The sequence below is a fragment of the Phyllobates terribilis genome, unplaced genomic scaffold (genome assembly GCF_046119375.1).
Source record: "Phyllobates terribilis strain yellow unplaced genomic scaffold, ASM4611937v1 Scaffold_7__3_contigs__length_470593459, whole genome shotgun sequence".
NCBI classification, from domain to species: Eukaryota; Metazoa; Chordata; class Amphibia; order Anura; family Dendrobatidae; genus Phyllobates; species Phyllobates terribilis.
The window spans coordinates 184,290,195-184,311,136 of NW_027362767.1; the positions used below are offsets into that span (position 1 = coordinate 184,290,195).

Here is a 20,942-nt window from a genome sequence, read left to right on the forward strand (position 1 = left end):
AAATGTCATATGCGGGTTGGTGCGCAAGCGCTCTCGCAAGGCCTGTCTCAGCTGCGCATCTCTGAGGCCGGCTACAAACTGGTCCCTAAGTACTAGGTCTGGGGGCCCCACTCCCACGTCTTCTAGGTTCGTTTTCCTAGTGATGTAAGTGTACACACTCTGTAGGGCATTGACTTATTGGGTCACAGTCTCCCCCTCTCTTTGTACCTGTTGGAACAGTCGCATCCTTAACTCTGCCACATTAGTAGAGTCCCCTTGCATTTTTTCTAGGATCCGTATCACCTTTTCCACCGTATTTCAGTTAGTGGGGGAACGAAACATTACTGACTGTCGAACTTCTCCTTCTAAAGCCAGCAAAGCTATCTCTGCTTGCATATCGGGGGTCATTGGGTGCAACCGTAACATGCTCTTAACCCGTTCTACCCAATCCCACAGCATCATGTTGTCTTCGGTAAACTTTGGGAAATTATTCACCATGGCGCTCAGGGGTAGGCTAGCTGTAGGGGCTCTCGCGCTGGCCTGGTCTGCCATGCCTGCAACTGCGCCTGGGGACGACATCCTGCCGACTACGCCAAATGTTACAAGGCTCGGATGCCGCACACAGCACGCAGAGAGTATGGCAGAGGTTTAATTCAAGATTTGGTTTCTCCACGCAGGGAGTGTAAATTTAAGTAACACAACAATAAAACAGTTAAATTGGACAATAAACGATTGTGGTTTAACTATAACACAGAAAGGATGAACAATACGGCGCAGTCCCAAAAGTTCAGGCTGAATAAGAGAAGGTAGACTACTGGAGGCTTGCACTTATCTGTCCTTTAGCGATAACTACGTCCATCTTCAGACACTCACTCCGGAGGGTGTCCGTCTTCTGGCGGCAGTGGGCGGTCTCGGGTCTCACCCACTGGGCCCCCAGTCCTTTTGCCCACACGACAGCGGTCACGACTCGTTTATTGTCCAATTTAACTGTTTTATTGTTGTGTTACTTAAATTTACACTCCCTGCATGGAGAAACCAAATCCTGAATTAAACCTCTGCCATACTCTCTGCGTGCTGTGTGCGGCATCCGAGCCTTTTAACACTACAGTAGGCACTGGTGGTCCTATAGTGGGCATAGGTGGTCCTATAGTGAACACTGGTGCTGTTATAGTGGGCACAGGTGGTCTTATTAGTTTTGCTATCTTGTGTTTTGCGGTCACTTGACCAGCGGCCTATATATTCCAGCTCCGCCCTTCTGGCTTTGCTGGACTTCAGTGTTTTTTGCCTGTCTCTCTAGCCAGGTGCTTCTGTGCCTTTCTCTGTCTAGTTTGCTTGGTCCTCCTGGGACCTCTAGTACTTTTTGTCAGTTTGTCTTTTTCTGTCAACCTCCTGTCAACTTCTGTTTAGGAGGTGTCCCATTTTTGTCCCAGTCCTTAGTTCTTTTAGGGACCCCTCCCTTTATTCTATAGGTCTCCGTTCAGACTAGCCGAGGACGAAGGCGGGTCTGTTCACTAGGAACAGGCAGCCCGCTACATCGTAGGGATTCAGCTTAGTCTTACTGTAGGGACAGCTTTCCCCTATCTTTCCTTAGCCTTATGATCTGCAATATAAACTATGTGCCCACGTTGCGGAACTGAAGCATATTTTTTACGCTTCTCCCTGGCGGGAAAATCGCATGCGGATTCTACATGCGGATTTTACATGCGGTTTTCCCGCCAGGTAGAAGCGTTTGTGAGGCGTCTTTGCATGCATTTCTGCATGCGGGTTATCAAGCACTTCTCCAAGTGATTTAAGCATCACTTGGAAAAGTGCTTGACGACTTGTTCACACTATATAAATCCATGCAACCGGCATATATAGTGTGACCAAGTAATAGTTAAAAAAAAATCAGAATGGTAAAAAATAAAAAAATAAAGTTTATACTCACCTACCGATGCATTCACTGCCCCGTCCGGAGTCTTGAGCTGCTCACGCTGTTGTGTGCAGGACCTGCGGTGACGTCATTGAGTCATGTGATGGGTCACATGACTCAATGACGTGGCAGGTCCTTCACACAACAGCGCGACGGAGGGAAAACATCAGAAGATAAGTATAAACTTTATTTTTTCTTTTTTTAACAGGTTCTTTGGTACCCAGGTCTGGATGAGAGTCTCCTCTCCTCCAGACTTGGGTACCATCCGCACATTGATTCCGCATGCGGAAACGCAAAATTAATGAACATGCTGCGGATTTTTGACCGCAGCATATACGCTGCGGAAAAATCCGCAGCATGGGCATTGACATTGCGGAATGCCATTGGGGACCATGGGGTGCGGATATACATGCGTTTTACAAGTGTTTACGCTGCGGAAATTCCGCAGCATATACGCTTGTAATACGCAACGTGGGCACGCAGCCTTACACTTATAGTGGGCACTGGTGGTCCCATAGTGGGTACTGGTGCTCCTATAGTGGGCACTGGTGGTCCTATAATAGACACTGGTGGTCCTATAGTGGGTACTGGTGGTCCTATAGTGGGTACTGGTGGTCCTATAGTGGGTACTGGTGGTCCTATAGTGGGTACTGGTGGTCCTGTAGTGGGCACTGGTGGTTCTATAGTGGGCACTGGTGGTCCTATAGTGGGCACTGGTGGTCCTATAATAGGCACTGGTGGTCTCATAGTGGGAACTGGTGGTCCTATAATAGACACTGGTGGTCCTATAGTGGGCACCGGTGGTCCTATAATAGGCACTGGTGGTATAGTGGGAACTGATGTTACTATAATAGACACTGGTGGTCCCATAGTGGGTACTGGTGCTCCTATAGTGGGCACTGGTGGTCCTATAATAGGAACTGGTGTTCCTATAATAGACACTGGTGGTTCTATAGTGGGCACGGGTGGTCCTATAGTGGGCACGGGTGGTCCTATAGTGGGCACTGGTGGTCTCATAGTGGGAACTGGTGTTCCTATAATAGACACTGGTGGTCCTATAGTGGGCACTGGTGGTTCTATAGTGGGCACGGGTGGTCCTATAGTGGGCACGGGTGGTCCTATAGTGGGCACTGGTGGTCTCATAGTGGGAACTGGTGTTCCTATAATAGACACTGGTGGTCCTATAGTGGGCACTGGTGGTCCTATAGTGGGCACTGGTAGTCCTATAGTGGGCACTGGTAGTCCTATAATAGGCACTGGTGGTCTCATAGTGGGAACTGGTGGTCCTATAATAGACACTGGTAGTCCTAGAGTGGGCACTGGTGGTCCTATAGTGGGCACTGGTGGTCTCATAGTGGGAACTGGTGTTCCTATAATAGACACTGGTGGTCCTATAGTGGGTTCTGGCAGTCCTATAGTGGGCACTGGTGGTCCTATAATAGACACTGGTGGTCTCATAGTGGGAACTGGTGTTCCTATAATAGACACTGGTGGTCCTATAGTGGGCACTGGTGGTCCTATAGTGGGCACTGGTGGTCCTATAGTGGGCACTGGTGGTCCTATAATAGACACTGGTGGTCTCATAGTGGGAACTGGTGGTCCTATAATAGACACTGGTGGTCCTATAGTGGGCACTGGTGGTCTTATAGTGGGCACTGGTGGTCTTATAGTGGGCACTGGTGGTCCTATAATAGACACTGGTGGTCTCATAGTGGGAACTGGTGGTCCTATAATAGACACTGGTGGTCCTATAGTGGGCACTGGTGGTCTTATAGTGGGCACTGGTGGTCCTATAATAGACACTGGTGGTCCTATAGAGGGCACTGGTGGTCCTATAGTGGGCCCTGTGTGATCAGATTGGGGGGAGCAGGAATAGTGCAGGGATTACCCACAGTGCTGGCAGCTGGCAGCGGTCTCGCTCTCCTCTGTGGCCCCCTGGGCCGGGCGCGGTGCACGGCAGGGTGGGGCAGCCGGGTGCAGGGTGGGGCGGCTGACAGGCCGGGTGCAGGGTGGGGTAGCCGGGTGTGGTCAGGGTCAGGCAGCTCGGGTGGAGCCGCTGGCTGTGGAGAAGCAGCAGCGCAGACCGCGGTATAGGAGGAGACCGCGCTATAGGAGGAGGAAGCCGCTCCTTCCAGCCACAATAGTCTGCGGAGCGCACACCAGGGACTGCCGGGACACGGGACCGCGCCCCTGTACACACCCAGTGGGCGACACCCGGCAGAGGGAGCAGCGGCAGCATGAGCGCAGGGAGCGGGGAGGAGGCGGCGGCGGCCGGCCGAGCCCCGCGCCTATAGACTGTATACAGTGCATGCGGCAGCACCGGCCCCACCCCGTGATCACACCCAGAATGTGCTGAGAGGAGGCGGCACCGCCAGCGGCCGCAGCTCCTGCCTCTCCCCGGACACTGCCCGGCCCAGCGGCAGCAGAACCGGAGATGCACCCGGAGACGGTGAGTGCTCCCTGCCGCCGCTCTGCCCGGTGCTGCCGGGCGGCGCATGTGCGGGACAGGTGATTACACGGGGTCCCTGCAGCCCCGCGCTGTGTGCGGAGATCATCAGCTGCTCGGCTGCACAGGACTCCATCTTGCTGCTTCTTAAAGGCACAGCTCACATTGGAGGAGGGGACATCGGCAACATTAGGGTGAAGGCAAAGGAGGGGTTAAACGATCGCAGCAGCTCTGTATGGATCCCCAGCTGTAGCGCACAGTATAGATGGGATCCATTGCAGGGATATTTCCTGTACAGGTAACTGTGCGCAGTGGGGTCCTGTTTTCTTAAGTAAATATTTACATAAATGAGCACAATGTGGGGGTCCGCTCAGTGATGGCTGCAGGGGGGTGCGCTCCTCTGATATCCCTGGAGGGTCAGGACTCCCCATCTCCGGGGGTTGTGTCCTTCATTAATGGCAGGTGCGATAACATGGGGCTAAGGGGCCCCGTACGCTATAGACAGCCGTGTGTGAGATGGGGGGGCCCCGTACGCTATAGACAGCCGTGTGTGAGATGGGGGGGCCCCGTACGCTATAGACAGCCGTGTGTGAGATGGGGGGGCCCCGTACGCTATAGACAGCCGTGTGTGAGATGGGGGGGCCCCGTACGCTATAGACAGCCGTGTGTGAGATGGGGGGGCCCCGTACGCTATAGACAGCCGTGTGTGAGATGGGGGGCCCCGTACGCTATAGACAGCCGTGTGTGAGATGGGGGGGCCCCGTACGCTCTAGACAGCCGTGTGTGAGATGGGGGGGCCCCGTACGCTCTAGACAGCCGTGTGTGAGATGGGGGGGCCCCGTACGCTCTAGACAGCCGTGTGTGAGATGGGGGGGCCCCGTACGCTATAGACAGCCGTGTGTGAGATGGGGGGGCCCCGTACGCTATAGACGGCCATGTGTGAGATGGGGGGCCCCGTACGCTATAGATGGCCGTGTGTGAGATGGGGGGCCCCCGTACGCTATAGACGGCCGTGTGTGAGATGGGGGCTAAGGGGCCCCGTACGCTATAGACGGCCGTGTGTGAGATGGGGAGCTGAGGGGCCCCTTATGCTATAGACGGCTGTGTGTGAGATGGGGGATAGGGTCTGTCCGCCATCGTTCCGCCGGCTGCCACCTCTCCTGACTCCTCTGCACACCTTCCTGTGTTCGCCGCTGTTGGATGTGTCTGGCGGTGGTTTATCTCTTACAGAACAAAATGATCGGAAGTCCAAAATCGGACATGTCGGACCCTCACTTCCCCAATATCATCCGTTGGAGGCGAGTCCGGAGCCACCATACATGTAGAAGTGCCGGCCTACCCTGGCGGTGTATGGAGGACTGAAGGATTCTCTACGTCTTAGATATTGATGACTGATTACTAGGACAGGTCATCAGTATAAGATCTGTGGGGTCCTTCACCAGCACCCCACCAGTCAGCTGTCTGGGATGTACACCATGTGCAGAGCTGGGACAGCAGAGCTCAGCACCTGGTGTAGTGGCCGCTCCTGGGTGCTGCGGCTCCGCTCCTGAGAGTGAACAGAGAGGTGCTGTCCTCTGTACACAGCGGAAGCTTAACACAGCTGCTCTGTGGGGTGACGGACCCCACAGATCTGATATTGATGATTGCTCATCAATATCTAATAGATATCAGACCTGTTGGGGTCCCGCGCCTATCAGCTGTTTGTAGCTTCCACTGCAGCCAGATGTGTATTGTACAGAGGAGATCAGCGGCGATCCGTCCGCTGTGTAGGGGGCCATCCGCCCTCCAGTGCTGAGCTGCAGCACCCGGCAGCGACCATTACACAAAGTACCGAGTTGTGCTGTTCCAGCAGCAGAAGCTGCACACAGCTGGTTATTGGCACCAGGTGACGGACCCCCACAGATCTGATATTGATGACCTATCCTAACAATAGGTAGTCCGTATCAAAGTCCTGGACATCCCCTTTGATGTGTCTGAGGGTCTTTAGGCTGAGACATCATAGTGTTTGCAGTAGGGGGCTCCACCTGTACTCTCCAGGTCTGTACGTGCGCTCACTAAGCATGTGTTCACACAGTGTTTTCGTGTGGATTCCCTGTGACCTGCAGCAGAAACCCCAGGTTCTATCCTGGATTTCAGTTGTAATTGCATGTGGGATTGGTATAGAAAGCGCTTGTCATGATGAATTCACCCAGTGAAGTGGTGTGCTCCATGTCATAATGTGAACAGTGCTGAAGGTGAGTGCATCCAGTTGTTGCCTCCTGAGCGCTGTGTTTTGCAGTGGGATCTGATTGCTGGAGTCTTGCTGATTCTTGGAGCTGGCTGTCAATCAGCATAACGCTGGCAGTCACCGTCTACAGAGCGGAAGAGAAGCCGCTGCTCTGTCGACATGACGTCAGGGGACGCGGCTGAATCGCTGGCAGGAGCAGTCTGTGCCGGCAGAGGTCGGTGCCGGGCCCACCCGGCGGGTGATGGCACCTACCTGCTGTTGACTCTCAGGACCATGGTAAATAAGTTCTAGTCCTGGATATCCCCTGTAATCTCCTGCTCCCAGGCCGGCAGCTCCTCAGCTGCGCACTGAGCCATCAGTAATATCAGTGCCTATAGGCTGTCATTTTTCTCGGCAGCACAGGACCTAACATAGGACGATGTGCTGCAGAGAACAATGATCTTTTTTGTGGCACAAAAGCTGATTTCACCCAATGAATGAGATATTTCCAGTAATCATCTAATAATGCGGCCGTATGATAAAACAAGTGTTGTGTATAATGCTCCTCCGATGCGATGTCTGCCCTCATCACCTGTCCCGATGCCACCAAGCACCTGGAGGCCGGAGCGACTCTGGATGAAAGTGACAACCTTTGTCCTCTTGGCATCAAAGCCGCCATGTAGATGGGGCAAAGTGCACAGAATAGTATGGAAGACGTGGGACAGCCGGGTGAATGTTTTGTGACATCAATTTGTCTGGGCCAACTTTTATTATTACAAAAATACAGAGAAAAAAAATAAATAACTGCTCGACCTACAGGAAAACTCTAAAGCCCCTCTGACCCCCGACCCCCCCACTGCGACATCCTAACTTCTGTAGTTAAAACAAAAAATGGCGTTACGGCTGAAAGTTTCTGAATATAACAGCGAAGCGTCCCCTGCAGCTCCAGCGCGGACTGCGGTGGTCACCGGTGGGCGTCGGATTTCATATTGCTGAGATGGTGTGCCGTGCAGGTGCCTGCCGCAGCACTGATGCCAGCACGTAGGGCAGCTTTACACTGGCAGGTAATCGGCTACCAGAGTGCCAAGGAGGGCTCCACTGGCAGTAACTGGAACTAATGGAATTGCACAGGTTGTTTTTATAATATATTTTTTAAAATTTTATGTATTAAAAGTGTAAGCCGCTAGAAGAATTGTCAGGTCACTTCTTTTAAAGGGAATTTGTCACCCCATCTGACTGCAGCATGATGTCGGGGCACCTACCCTGATTCTAGAGATGCATCACTTACTGGGCTGCTTGCTGTAGTTTTGATACAATCACAGTTTTCTCTGCTGTAGATGTAGTAGTGCTCTGAGTGCTGAGCTCTGTATAACCCCGCCCACATCACTGATTGGCTGCTTTCTGCCAATGCACAGTGTGCACAGAAAGCTGCCAATCGGTGGTGGGGGCGGGGTTATACAAAGATGATGGATATGGAGGACTACATGGCAGCAGGTTTACTAGACCTACAGTGATAATCTGATGATAAAACTTTTTTTTTTTTTTTTTTACTGCAAGCAGCCTATTAAGTGACACATCTCTTCCGCTCTATATTTTATAGATAGCGCAGATTTCTGGTTGTGTCTTCTAGTTGTAGTCAGAAGGGTTGTCCCCGCGGCACGTCTTGGTGCTCCTGCTATTGTGTGCTCACTGCAGCTGTCAGGACCCCACAAACAGGTTGCATGGTCTTCTGTATCATGTGTCAAGATGGACTCTACAGCTTGTAGCTGCCGGCGGCAGGCGCTGAGGGACATTGGCCATGGGCTTGTGCCTTTCTGCTCAGATTTCTGGACCTAACTGTATATGCTTCTATGCTTCACAATCAAACTGAACACGGACAAGTTTTATTATTTTATATCTTTATCAAATAATATTCAAGATCCAGTTCTATAATCAATATGGTCTTAAAGTGACAACTCTCAGCTTTACCCCCAAAGGTTGTTTGCACATTAATGCCCCGTTAATTTTTACAATTCTGACCAGTGTCAATTACTCTGGAACAATTCAATGGATCTCGCTGATCCTGAGATTGTTTTTTCATGACATATTGTACTTCATGATAGTGGTAACATTTCTTCAAAAAATTGGAAATTTGGCGAAAATTTAGCAATTTTCAAGCTTTTTGAATTTTGATGCCCTTAAAGAAGTTGATCACTACTTTTTATTATACCCCCCTCCCCCTGGGACCCCTAAGGGTTTTTGTAATTACCTTACATTGCCATTACTGCCTGTGAGCGGCGCTATCACTGGCCGCTCACAGGCATCACGTGACCACCGCTGATGTCACGTCAAGTGATGCGGTTCCCTCGGTGGATGCTGTGCTGTGGGTGGGGTTACCCCAAGCGTCACACCCTGCATCCACCGCGCGCCTTCCCAATGAATGGTGAGAGGGAGAGCGCGCGGTGGATGGTGGGTGTGACGCGCGGGGTAACCCCACCCACAACCCAGCATCCACCATGGAACGCAGAAGAGAGACCCCCGGCTGCAGCCAGAACCATGACGTCACATCAGCAGAGCAGGCTGCAGCCGGGGGTCATAAGATGCCTGTGAGCGGCCAGTGATATTGCCACTCACAGGCAGTAACTGCAAAGCAAGGTATTTACAAAAACCCTTAGGGGCCCTGGGGGAATACATTGGGGGGATAATAAGTACTGGACAACCCCTTTTAAATCAGAGAGATCTGTCACACAAAATAGTTAATAAATAACATTTCCCACATGTCTACTTTACATCAGCACAATTTTGGAACCAAAATTTTTTTTCATTACGAAGTTATAAGGGTGAAAAGTTGACCAGCAATTTTCTAATTTTTCCAACCAAATTTACACCATTTTTTTAGGGACCACATCACATTTGAAGTCACTTTGAGGGGTCTTTATCACAGAAAATACCCAAAAGTGACACCATTCTAAAAACTGCACCCCTCAAGGTGCTCAAAACCACATTCAAGAACTTTATTAACCCTTCAGGTGCTTCACATGAATTTTTGGAATGTGGAAGAAATAAATGAACATTTAACTTTTTTTTTCACAAAAATGTTACTTTAGACCCATTTTTTTTTTATTTTTGCAGGGGTAACAGGAAAAAATGGACCCCAAAATTTGTTGTGCAATTTCTCCTGAGCACGCCGATACCCCATATGTGGGAGCAAACCACTGCTTGGGCGCACGGTAGGGCTCGGAAGGGAAGGAGCGCCATTTGACTTTTTCATTGTAAAATTTGCTTGAATAATTAGCGGACACCATGTCGTGTTTGGGGAGCCCCTGATGTGCCTAAACAGTAGAAACCCCCCACAAGTGACCCCGTTTTGGAAACTACACCCCTCAAGGATTTTATCAAGGGGTATAGTGAACATTTTGAACCCAGAGGTACGACAGAATTTGATATTAGGTCATCATATTGAATAAGTTGTCCTTAGTCTTGAGCGCAAGTGCTCGCTACTTGAGTTTGCATCGGGTACTCAGGTATGCACCATGTATCACAGGTGCTGGAGTGACATGATCGAGTCCCCGCCCGCATGTTTCATGGTTATTAGACACCCCCCAAAAAAACATCCGGGGATTGCTCGTACATGGCAGGCAATCCCCTCGAGTTTTTTTTTTTTCTTTTTTGGCCGTGAATCATATGGGGCGTAGACTCGAGCATACCAGAGTACCCGATGCAAACTCAAGTAGCGAGCACTTGCGCTCAAAACTACTCGCCATATCGTCATTTTTTTTTTTACCCTTGAAAAAATCCCAGCCCTAACCCTCGAGTTTATTTTTTACGCCGTTCCTCGTGCGGTATAAGTGATTAGACGACTTTATTCTTCGGGTCGGTGCGATTACAGTGATACCAGATTTATATTGGGTTTTTATGATTGACAGCTGTCACACACTAAAAGACGCTTTTTATTTGCAAAGACTAGTTTTTGCATCGCCATATTTTGAGAGCGATAATTTTTCCATATTTCGGCCGACAGTCATGTGACGTCTTGTTTTTTGCGGGATGAGTTGACGTTTTTATTGTTGCCATTTTCAGGCACTTGACATTTTTTGATCGCTTTCCTCTCTGGTTTTTGGAAGGCAGAATAAACAAAAACCAACAATTCAGGAATTGTTTTTGTTTTGGGGGGGGGCGGGGAGAGGGTTTATGCCGTTCCGGGTGTGGTAAAATTGATAAGGCAGCGTTATTCTTCGGGTCAGTACGTTTACAGCGGTACCACATTTATATCGTTTTTCTATGTTTTGGCGCTTTTACACAATAAAAACTTTTATAGAAAAATAATTTTTTTGCATCGCTTTATTCTGAGAGCAATAACTTTTTTATTTTTTTGGATGATGGAGCTGTATGGCGGCTTGTTTTTGCAGGACAAGATGACAAGATGATGATGTTTTCAGCGGTACCATTTTTATTTACATTCGTCTCTGATTGCTTTTTATTCCATTTTTTGTTTGGCGGTATGATGATAAAGCATCGTTTTTTGCTTCATTTTTTATACCGTGTTGACTAAAGGGGTTAACAAGTGGGACAGTTTTATAGGTCAGGTCATTCCGGACACGGCGATACCAAATATGTGTACTCTATTTATTTTTTCAGAATAATATTTATTCATGGGTACAATATAGTTTTTATTTTTTTGGAATTATTTTTTTCATTTTTTAATATTTTTCCAATTTTTTATTTACTTTCTGAGGGTATGTGCCCATGAAGCAGAAAATTTCTGCAGCGTTTCTGCATCTCCCTTGCCAGAAAAAACGCATGCAGATTGTGCATGCGTTTTTCCTGCGGAATACATGCGTTAACGCATGTGTTTACGCATGCGGACTGACAAGCACTTTCCAGGCGATAGCATCACTTGGAAAGTGCTTGACAACTAGGTCACACTGTATAAATCCATGCAAACAGCATGGATTTATATAGTGTGACCGTAAAAAATAAAGCTATACTTACCGATCCCCCGCCGCGTGTGTTGTCGCGCTCCTTCCGGGTTGCCGGTGACGCGCCCCTGGGCCTGTGTCGCGCTGCGTTGCGCACGCGGGAGCTTACCCGGAGCCGGATCTGTTGAGGGTTGTAGTCTCGTGGCGGTGACCCGGTCCGTGCCCAGGGAGTCAAACTGAGCGGCGATGTATCAGCGGTAGATGTTAGACGACTACGCCACCCGTTGAGTACAGCTAAGGAGCTGCTGCTGCAGGGCAGACCGCTGAGGCCGGTGGTAGGATTGTGCAGCGTGATAGTATAACCCCCAACGGGAGGGGTATGGCCTCAGGGCAGCCGACGTGGATGATGGGGGTAGCAGGAACCACTCGGAGACGGTACGGTGTAGTTCAGGGTCTTTACTGGTGACAAAGATAGACCCTCCCGGAGTACTGGCTAGCGATTGGGGCCTGGTCAGTCCTTGAGCAGATGGGATCTCCCCTGGCCAGGCGGAGTTGTAGGCCTCCCAAACTAACTGTACTCTTCTGGCTACCTTGCTAGAGGCGGGTATAAGTAGCCCACGTCCCTGAGTGTACCGTGTGGTGCTCACCCGTATGGCCGGTGACTCGGGGCCTTCGGGTTTCTTGGCCAGAGGACCTGGAATCCCCTGCCTGACGGATTCTGCTGCTGGGTAGGAGTTAGCCCCAACAGCCTCGGACTCCGGGTCCGGTAAGAAATCTTCTCAGTCAGGGCGAGCTCTGCGGCTGCCAGCCCCTGACTCCTTGTAACACTGCTCCCACAGAGCTCCTGATGTTCTGTTCCTATATTTGCTTCTTTTCTCTGTCTCTACTTCTTCTCTACTCACTAACCCTGCCTCAGCCCTAGGTTTATATAGGGGAAGTTCTTCCCCTCCCAGGACTGGGCAGGAGGTGTGGCATGCATAGGATCCCTGACCAAGAGACCTCCCACCTGCTCTCAGACGTAATATCTCTATCACTGTGGCAACCAGACCCCTGGGGTGTCACATTCCCCCTAGTGAAATTTAGTACTCCGGGACTAAACATATTTTTGGAAAAACATAACAAGATATAACAATAACAATACAATAAAGAAACGCATAAAGGTGGTCACGGCATGTCCGTAACCGGGTGCAGTCTTTGAAGAAAGCAAGGTGTCCATTTCACCAAAACAGGGAGACGTAACCAGGTAGGGGTCTGTCCTGCCCCGAGTCCTTAACAGTCTTTAGTCCGTCCTGGGTTACGCTCCAACTATGTACAAAGGATTCCCGGTAAATCCACCAAAGACTCCTATAAACAACTAGAAACACATAATTATACACAAGCAACAAGAAAAACAGGTAACCACAAATAAAACAATTTATACATTTCAAATCCTCCAACGTGCGGATAACTGGCCTCTAGTGGCCCTAGTGGACCTACGGAGCTGACTGTCTAGCCCTGAACTACAGGGTGTAGGAGCTGTCAAGGGTAAACTGGGCAGCTGTCTACCGGCTCCTTGGCTCACTAGGGGTACGGCAGGCTCACTATAAGCAGAGGGTTGATCCTCCTGTTCTGCTTGTGTGAAGTCTTCTGCCTCCTGGACCGGCTGCTCTTCCAGCTCTACCTGTCGCTCCGTAGGTGCTTGGGATGCTGGTTGGAGGAAGGTGAGTACGGGTACCACAACTGCGCCATTGACTTGAGTCCAAGACCGAGGGAAGTCTCCGAGCACAGTACTAACCATGTCTTCCCTTTCCTCTACGGGTCGAGGGTCTTCTTGTTCCTCTTCAGGGTTCCGTAGCTGTTCGGGACACTTCTTCAGGTGATCCCGGGATACAATGGTTGTGGTTTCCCCTCCGTCTTTACTGATGGTACAGACCTTTGGGTTGTCGTGGCTTGAGGGCAGTACGGTGTACGGGTCCTTCTCCCACTGGTCGTCCAACTTGTGGAGCCGTCTTTTTCTCTTCAAGACCTGCTCTCCGGGTACCAGGGGAACAGCGGGAGCATACTGGTTGTAAGTTTTCTCTTGTCTTTCCCTAGCCTGACAGAGACTTCGCTCCACGCTCTCCTGTACTCTCCGGTACTGCTGCTGCCTCTCTGTGTCCCAGTCTGCTTCTGGTGAAGTGTCCTCGGGTGTCAGGACTCCCATTTCCAGGTCAACAGGTAACTTACCAGGTCTCGCCCTCATTAGGTAAGCCGGGGTACAGTTGGTGGAACCTACCGGGATGTGGTTGTATAGGTCCACCAGATCGGGCAGCTTCTCAGGCCACAGACCGCGTTCTTCCAGGGGCAACGTTTTCAGAAGATCCATTACCACCTGGTTCATTTTCTCACAAAGTCCATTAGTTTGCGGATGATAGGGTGTCGTCCTTATCTTCCGGCAGCCATACAGAGTGCAGAATTCTTGGAAGACCTCCGCTTCAAAGGCAGGTCCCTGGTCTGTCAACACTTGGTCCGGGTACCCGTGTGGACGGCAGAAATGCTGCTGGAAGGTTCTAGCTGCTGTTCGAGCTGTTAAGTCCTTGACGGGGACGACAACCAAGAACCGGGAGTAGTGATCCACGATGGTTAGTGCGTAGACGTAGCCACTTCTGCTTGGGGTCAGTTTTACATGATCCAAGGCTACCAGTTCCAACGGCTGCCGGGTGACGATGGACTGCAGGGGAGTCTTCTGGCTGGCACGGTCCTTCCTTCTTAGGTTGCATGGGCCACAGTCTCTGCACCACCTCTCGATGGTTCCCCTCATGCCTACCCAGTGGAACCGCTCGCGCAGCAGGAACTCCAGCTTCTTCCATCCGAAGTGTCCAGCCCCGTCGTGGTATGCCTCCATCACCATGGCTGCGTCTCGTCGTGGCACCACTACTTGCCAGATTAGTTCATGCGTCCGGGAGTTAACCATCCTGCGGCACAACTTCCCCTTGTAAAGGAACAGTCTACTCTTTTCTGCCCACAGTTGCTTGGCTTCCTCCGGAGCGTCTGGGTCAAGGCGAGCCTCTGGCTGAGTCAGCATCTCCTTCACCAGCCGGACAGCAGGGTCACTGTCTTGCGTTTCCGCCCAGTTGTAGTGAGGTAAGGGGTTAAGCGTAGCGCCTTGCTTACTCCTTACCCGATGGGCATACTGGATAGTCCCATGACGGTGAAACGCGGGGAGTTCGACTTCTTCCAGTCCCTCTGGATCTTCTCCTACGTCCGGTAGGTTTGGCATCCTGGACAGGGCGTCCGCGTTGGTATTGGAGCGTCCTGCCCGGTATTTGATGGTGAACTCGTAGTTGGACAGGCGGGCCATCCATCTCTGCTCTAGGGCACCGAGTCTTGCCGTGTCCAGGTGTGTCAACGGGTTGTTATCCGTGTACACGGCGAACCGGGAAGAAGCGAGGTAGTGCTTAAAGCGTTCGGTGACTGCCCACACCACTGCCAGGAACTCTAGCTTAAATGAGCTGTAATTCTCAGGGTTTCTTTCGGTGGGTCGCAGTTTTCGGCTGGCGTAAGCGATTACTCGCTCTTTCCCCTGCTGGATCTGGGACAGCACGGCTCCTAGCCCGATGTTACTTGCGTCGGTGTAGAGGATAAAGGGCTGGCTGTAATCCGGGTACGCCAGGATTTCATCCCCCGTGAGGGCCATCTTCAGCTGGCGGAAGGACTCTTCTTCCAACTTCTCCCATCTGAAGGGCGGCTTCTGGTTCTTGGCCTTCCGGGACTGGCCTATCAGGAGGTCCTGCATAGGAGCTGCCTTTTTGGTGAAACCGGGGATGAACCTGCGGTAGTAGCCTACCAACCCGAGGAACTGCCGCACTTCCTTTACACTGGAGGGACTTGGCCATTCCTTAATTGCGGTGATCTTATCAGGGTCGGGAGCCACTCCGTCAGCGCTCACCACGTGTCCCAGGTACTGCACCTTTGGTTTCAGGAGGTGACACTTGGAGGGTTTCACCTTTAGGCCGTAGCTTGCCAGAGCTTCGAACACTTCCGGCAGGTGTTTCAGGTGGTCCTCATAAGTCTTAGAATATACGATGACATCGTCCAGGTACAACAGGACCGTCTCGAAGTTTCTGTGGCCCAGACAGCACTCCATTAATCGTTGGAAGGTTCCTGGTGCGTTGCAGAGTCCGAACGGCATGCAGGTAAACTCGCTAAGTCCCATCGGGGTGGTGAATGCGGTCTTCTCCCGGTCCGCCTCTGCTACAGGAACCTGCCAGTACCCACTAGTGAGATCCAAGGTAGAGAAGAAGTTAGCAGATCTTAAAGCAGCCAAAGACTCCTCTATCCTTGGTAAGGGGTACGCATCCTTGTGTGTGATACGGTTGATTTTCCGGTAATCTACACACATCCTCATGGTGTTGTCTTTCTTTTTGACTAAGACTAGTGGAGCTGCCCAGGGGCTACAGCTATCCCTGATCACCCCAGCCTCCTTCATGTCTCTAAGCATCCCCTTGGCGTGTTGGTAGTGTGCAGGGGGTACGGGTCGATACCTCTCTTTTATGGGAGGATGGTCTCCCGTGGGGATGTGGTGTTCTACCCCCTTGACTCGCCCGAAGTCTAACGGGTGTTTACTAAACACTCTCTCGTACTCTTGAACCACCCGATAGACTCCCTGTTTCTGGTGTGAGGGAGTGGAGTCAGTACCCAAATGTAGTTGCTGACACCAGTCCTCCATTGTTTTCTTAGAGCCGTTACCTTCCTCCGGGTGAGATGGAGGCAAGGGTTCCACAGATTGTATAGCATTTTGGTTAATGGTATATAATTTGGCTAGCGTGGCATACCGGGGCAGGTACACTTCCCTCTTCCCGATATTGATTATGCGAACGGGCACCCTCCCATCGCGTACATTAACCACCCCCCGTGCTGTCAAGATGGTGGGCCTACTGTCTGAGTAAACTGGTTCTACCATTGCCTGGTAATCTCTACCTCTCAGACCAATAGCTGCCCGGCACCAAATCATCATTTCACTTTTTGGGGGCATGGCAATAGGGAAAGGGTCACACATTCTCACGCTACCAATCTCACCGCCGGAGAGTTCCACCTGTTGCCGTCGCATCAGTGCCCGGATCTCTTTTTGGAGCACTCGCTGCTCGCCGGAGCTGGCGTTCTTGGCAACCTGCTGTAAAAGGAAAATCACCTCTGCAAGACAATTTTCAATTACATTAGTTCCTAGAGTTATCTTTGGGTGACTCTCGTGTTTGTCAATGTCTACAATGATCAGTCCCTGTGCTGCCAGTTCAACTCTACCAATTTTAATGGTCACCTCTTTAAATCCGATCTGTGGCACGGGCTGACCATTGCTGGCGATGATACTCAAGTCGTCGTCAGGGTAGCGGGTAATATCCGAGTCATTCCAGTACTGCTTGAAGAGCACGTACGGGATGGTGGTGACCTGTGACCCGGTGTCCAGTAGGGCACTCATAGGAATGCCATCCAGTACCACAGGCAAGACTGGACGTCCTCCCACATATTTGTCGCGCCAGTTCGATGGGCCTGATGATCTTTTTCCTAGGGGTTGGCCCTCTACCCTAGGTTGTGCCAGTTTAAAGGACAGTACCTTGCCATATATCCGGGTTGATTACAGCGGCGGCAGATGGGTCGTCCGTCCTCGTATCGGTCGCTGGGTCTTCCTCTGGCCGGTGGGGTCCTCCTTGGTCGACGCCACGGGATGTCCTCCGGTCCGGATGCCAGCTGGATCTTCCCTGGAGTAGAAACCTGTAAAGACTGCACAGTTCGGGTTAGCGCAGCAACGCTTTTAGCTAGCTCTTGGACCTGATGGTGCAGGTCTGGAGCCGGGTCATTGCTCAAAGCCTGCGCATCAGCTCCCACAGGCCCTGCCGACAAGGGCGCCACCTCCTGGTGGTAAGTAGTAGTGGGGCGTCTGTGGGTCACAACGCCACCTGGTGCCGGTTCTCGGAGCACCCGGATGGCTCTGTCCTTGAACTGTGCAAATCCCAGATGAGGGTCCTGTAAGGCCATTGCCCGCAACTGGGTTCGGTGGGCATTGCAATATAAACCCTCTATAAATTGTTCAGTCAACAGCCTGTCCTCGTCTCCCACGCCGTCAGGGTCGGTCTGCTTAATGGCTCTCAGGGCCTCTTGTAGGTTCAGGGCATAGTCCCTTATACTCTCATGTGCCCGCTGTTTGCACCTGTAGAATCTAAGCTTGATCTCGGCTGAGGTGCGGGTATCAAAGGTGTCCCTCAGCCGGGTTAGTATCCCTGCGACAGTCCTCCCCCCAGGTGGCCAGGACTTTACCTCCCTTCGGGCTGCTCCAGTTAATTGGGCCACCAGGATGCTCACTTTTTGCTCTTCTGTGAGGGGGTACACCTGGAAGAGGCTATCCAGCTTTTCTCTAAAGTCATGCAGGGTATGTGACTCCCCTGAGTACTGGGGTAGCCAGGCCGCTCCCGGGATATAGGGCATGGTGAAAGGCATGACTGCAGCAGCGATGGCGCTGGCGGGGGTTGAGGCAGTGAAGCTCTCCTCCGTATCCGACATCCTCCTCCCCCCTAGTGGACCGTGGCCTACCTTGCGATGATCCTCTTCCGTAGGCCGCGGCTGCGCAGTAGATCTTCAGGGTTGAGGACCTTCCGTCGCGCTCCTGTGACGTCGGCGTCTGCTGGGCTCCTTCCAGGACCTTACGCGACGTCCGGACGTGAGGCGGGGCTTCAGTTCTCGCGCGCTTTCGGAGTCCACGCCCCTCTTCTTCCCGCGCGACGTCTTCAAGATGGCGTCCAACGGCGGGAAAACTCCACGGAAGGCGGGAAGAAGGCTGAAAATGGCGCCGGATGGCGGGAATCTTCACCGATGGCGGGAAGAAGGCTGAAGATGGCGGGAATCTTCACCACAGGTAAGTTTGAACAGTCTCTTTCAGGCACGCAGTACCCGGTGGTTGCGGGCACGAAATCCTGCCGACTACGCCAAAAGTTGACGCGCCCCTGGGCCTGTGTCGCGCTGCGTTGCGCACGCGGGAGCTTACCCGGAGCCGGATCTGTTGAGGGTTGTAGTCTCGTGGCGGTGACCCGGTCCGTGCCCAGGGAGTCAAACTGAGCGGCGATGTATCAGCGGTAGATGTTGGACGACTACGCCACCCGTTGAGTACAGCTAAGGAGCTGCTGCTGCAGGGCAGACCGCTGAGGCCGGTGGTAGGATTGTGCAGCGTGATAGTATAACCCCCAACGGGAGGGGTATGGCCTCAGGGCAGCCGACGTGGATGATGGGGGTAGCAGGAACCACTCGGAGACGGTACGGTGTAGTTCAGGGTCTTTACTGGTGACAAAGATAGACCCTCCCGGAGTACTGGTGTCACGGGTGTGTTGCCACGAAGATCGTCACGAGTACACAGCCTGACTTCTCGCAGCTTTTCATTCAGACTTACAGAGCGGATCGTGGTGTTTGGAGTTGCTGAGATAAGTGTATTTGAAAGTGTTATTTCCCTTTCCTCGCTTTATCATTTATCTCCTTTCCCGTTGGTGTTCCCTCTGTTGTAGTTTTGTTGAAGTTGTATGCAAGGTGGTTTTGGTTTTTCCCTTGTACTGTCTCGTTCGTCTAAATACTGTGTGTGGGCATATTATCGCTGGTTCCCAATTGTTGTGATCGGGGTCCTTCTCAGGACTAGATTACTGTGGTGCAGGGATCCTCAGGAGGTAGGGGTTACGCTGGCGGCCTGGACCTCTGTACCTTTAACAGTACCTCCAGGATGAGGGATTAGTCAGGGCCCCAGCTTAGGGTCAGCTTAGGCCCCCTACCTCCAGTATTCTGTGACAGTGTGACATTTTCACCGACCAACTTAGTTTTTCTCCAGCTACCATGGATCCAGTAGCCGGTCTAGCTCAGCAGTTGCAGAGTTTGTCCATGGGGCTGGCGGACGTTAGGTCCAAGGTTTTGCATCCTCTGGAGCAAGCCGGACCAGAACCTAAAGTAGCTCTCCCTGACAGGTTCACTGGGGGGCGGGACAAGTTTTTTGTTTTCCGGGAGGCATGCAAATTGTACTTTCGGCTGCGGCCTCGGTCATCGGGCAGTGAAGAACAAAGGGTGGGAATTGTCATCTCGCTCCTACAAGGGGACCCACAATCTTGGGCGTTCTCTCTTCCCCCTAGCTCCCCAGTTCTCCAGTCAGTGGATAGGTTTTTCGCTGCTTTGGGACTCGTATATGATGACCCAGATCGGATCTCCCTTGCTGAGTCTAAGTTACGTAGGATTCAGCAGGGAGATCGTCCGGCGGAGGAATTCTGTTCGGAGTTCCGTAGGTGGGCCACGGACACCCAGTGGAATGACCCGGCTCTTAGGAGCCAGTTATGTCATGGTTTATCCGACAAATTACAGGATGTGTTGGCACAGTATGACTCTCCCGCGTCACTGGAAGCCGCTATGGCCCTTGCTATTCGCGTTGACAGACGGCTTCGGGAGAGGTGCGGGATAACTCTACCCCCTGTAATGTCTCCACCTCTTACAAGGTCCCCTCATATGGTGGTTCCCCTGGTCAGTCCGGAGGAGCCTATGCAATTAGGAGGGACATCAATTCGGGGAAGGGGACCGGTGGTGCGCCATAAGACAGGAAGGTGTTTCCTCTGCGGGAAAAAGGGACATTTTATTGGGGGGTGTCCATCCCGCCCCTTGCTGAGTAAAGAGTCGTCGAAAAAACTGTTGATCCCAGGTTGTGTGGTGGACGGCAATCTGGGAGTAGGTATTTCGTCCCTAGGTTCGTCTCAGTTTCTCGTACCGGCGGAGGTGGTGGTGGGTACGAGAACTGAGAGGATATCTGTTCTTCTGGATAGTGGGGCCGGGGCTAATCTGGTTGATGCTCGGTTTGCCCGGGTTCAAGGTATGCGATTGAGTGAGTTGGCTAAACCCATCCCCATATTCTCGATCGATGCCAGGCCTCTCGGTCAGGGAAGTTTTTTGCAAGCTGTGCATGGCGTAAAACTTCAAGTGGGGGCAATACATAAAGAACTGTTGTCTTGCTACGTGTTGGAGGGTCTTCCCACTCCTATAGTGTTGGGCCTTCCTTGGTTAGCTAAGCATAACCCTGTTATTAATTGGCAAACCAGAGAGATAAGCCAATGGAGTAAATTCTGTAATAAAAACTGCATGAACACGGTCATCGGTGCGGTTACTCCTTGGGTCTTACCTCCATTTCTGGCAGACTTTGAGGATGTATTCTCGGAGAATGGGTGTCAGGAACTACCTCCTCATCGCGAGTATGACTGTTCTGTAAAACTGCTCCCTGAGGCCAAGTTACCTAAAGCTAGGTTGTATAACCTTTCTGGTCCTGAGAGGCAGGCCATGAAGGATTATATTTCTGAAAGTCTGGCTAAGGGGCATATTAGACCTTCATCTTCACCGGTGGCCGCGGGGTTCTTCTTTGTTAAGAAGAAAGATGGAGGCCTACGCCCTTGCCTGGATTTCCGTGAACTTAATCGGATTACGGTCCGAGATCCGTATCCGCTCCCACTTATTCCCGATCTCTTTAATCAGATCGTGGGC

At 51.7% G+C, this 20,942-nt stretch overlaps 1 protein-coding gene across 2 annotated transcripts in view; it reads left to right on the forward strand.

Annotated features, from left to right (window-relative positions):
- Positions 1–3,947: 3,947 nt before the first annotated feature.
- Positions 3,948–20,942, forward strand: part of LOC141154114 (Krueppel-like factor 8) — a 70,152-nt gene continuing 53,157 nt past the window's right edge. Inside the window, exon 1 of one of the 2 annotated variants that reach the window (XM_073639584.1) lies at positions 3,948–4,340. In XM_073639584.1, the coding sequence (XP_073495685.1) occupies positions 4,326–4,340 (15 nt within the window). In that variant the 5' untranslated portion in view covers positions 3,948–4,325. Of the gene's footprint in view, positions 4,341–4,483; positions 4,636–20,942 lie in introns of those variants that run through there. The other variant, XM_073639583.1, reaches the window with a different exon arrangement.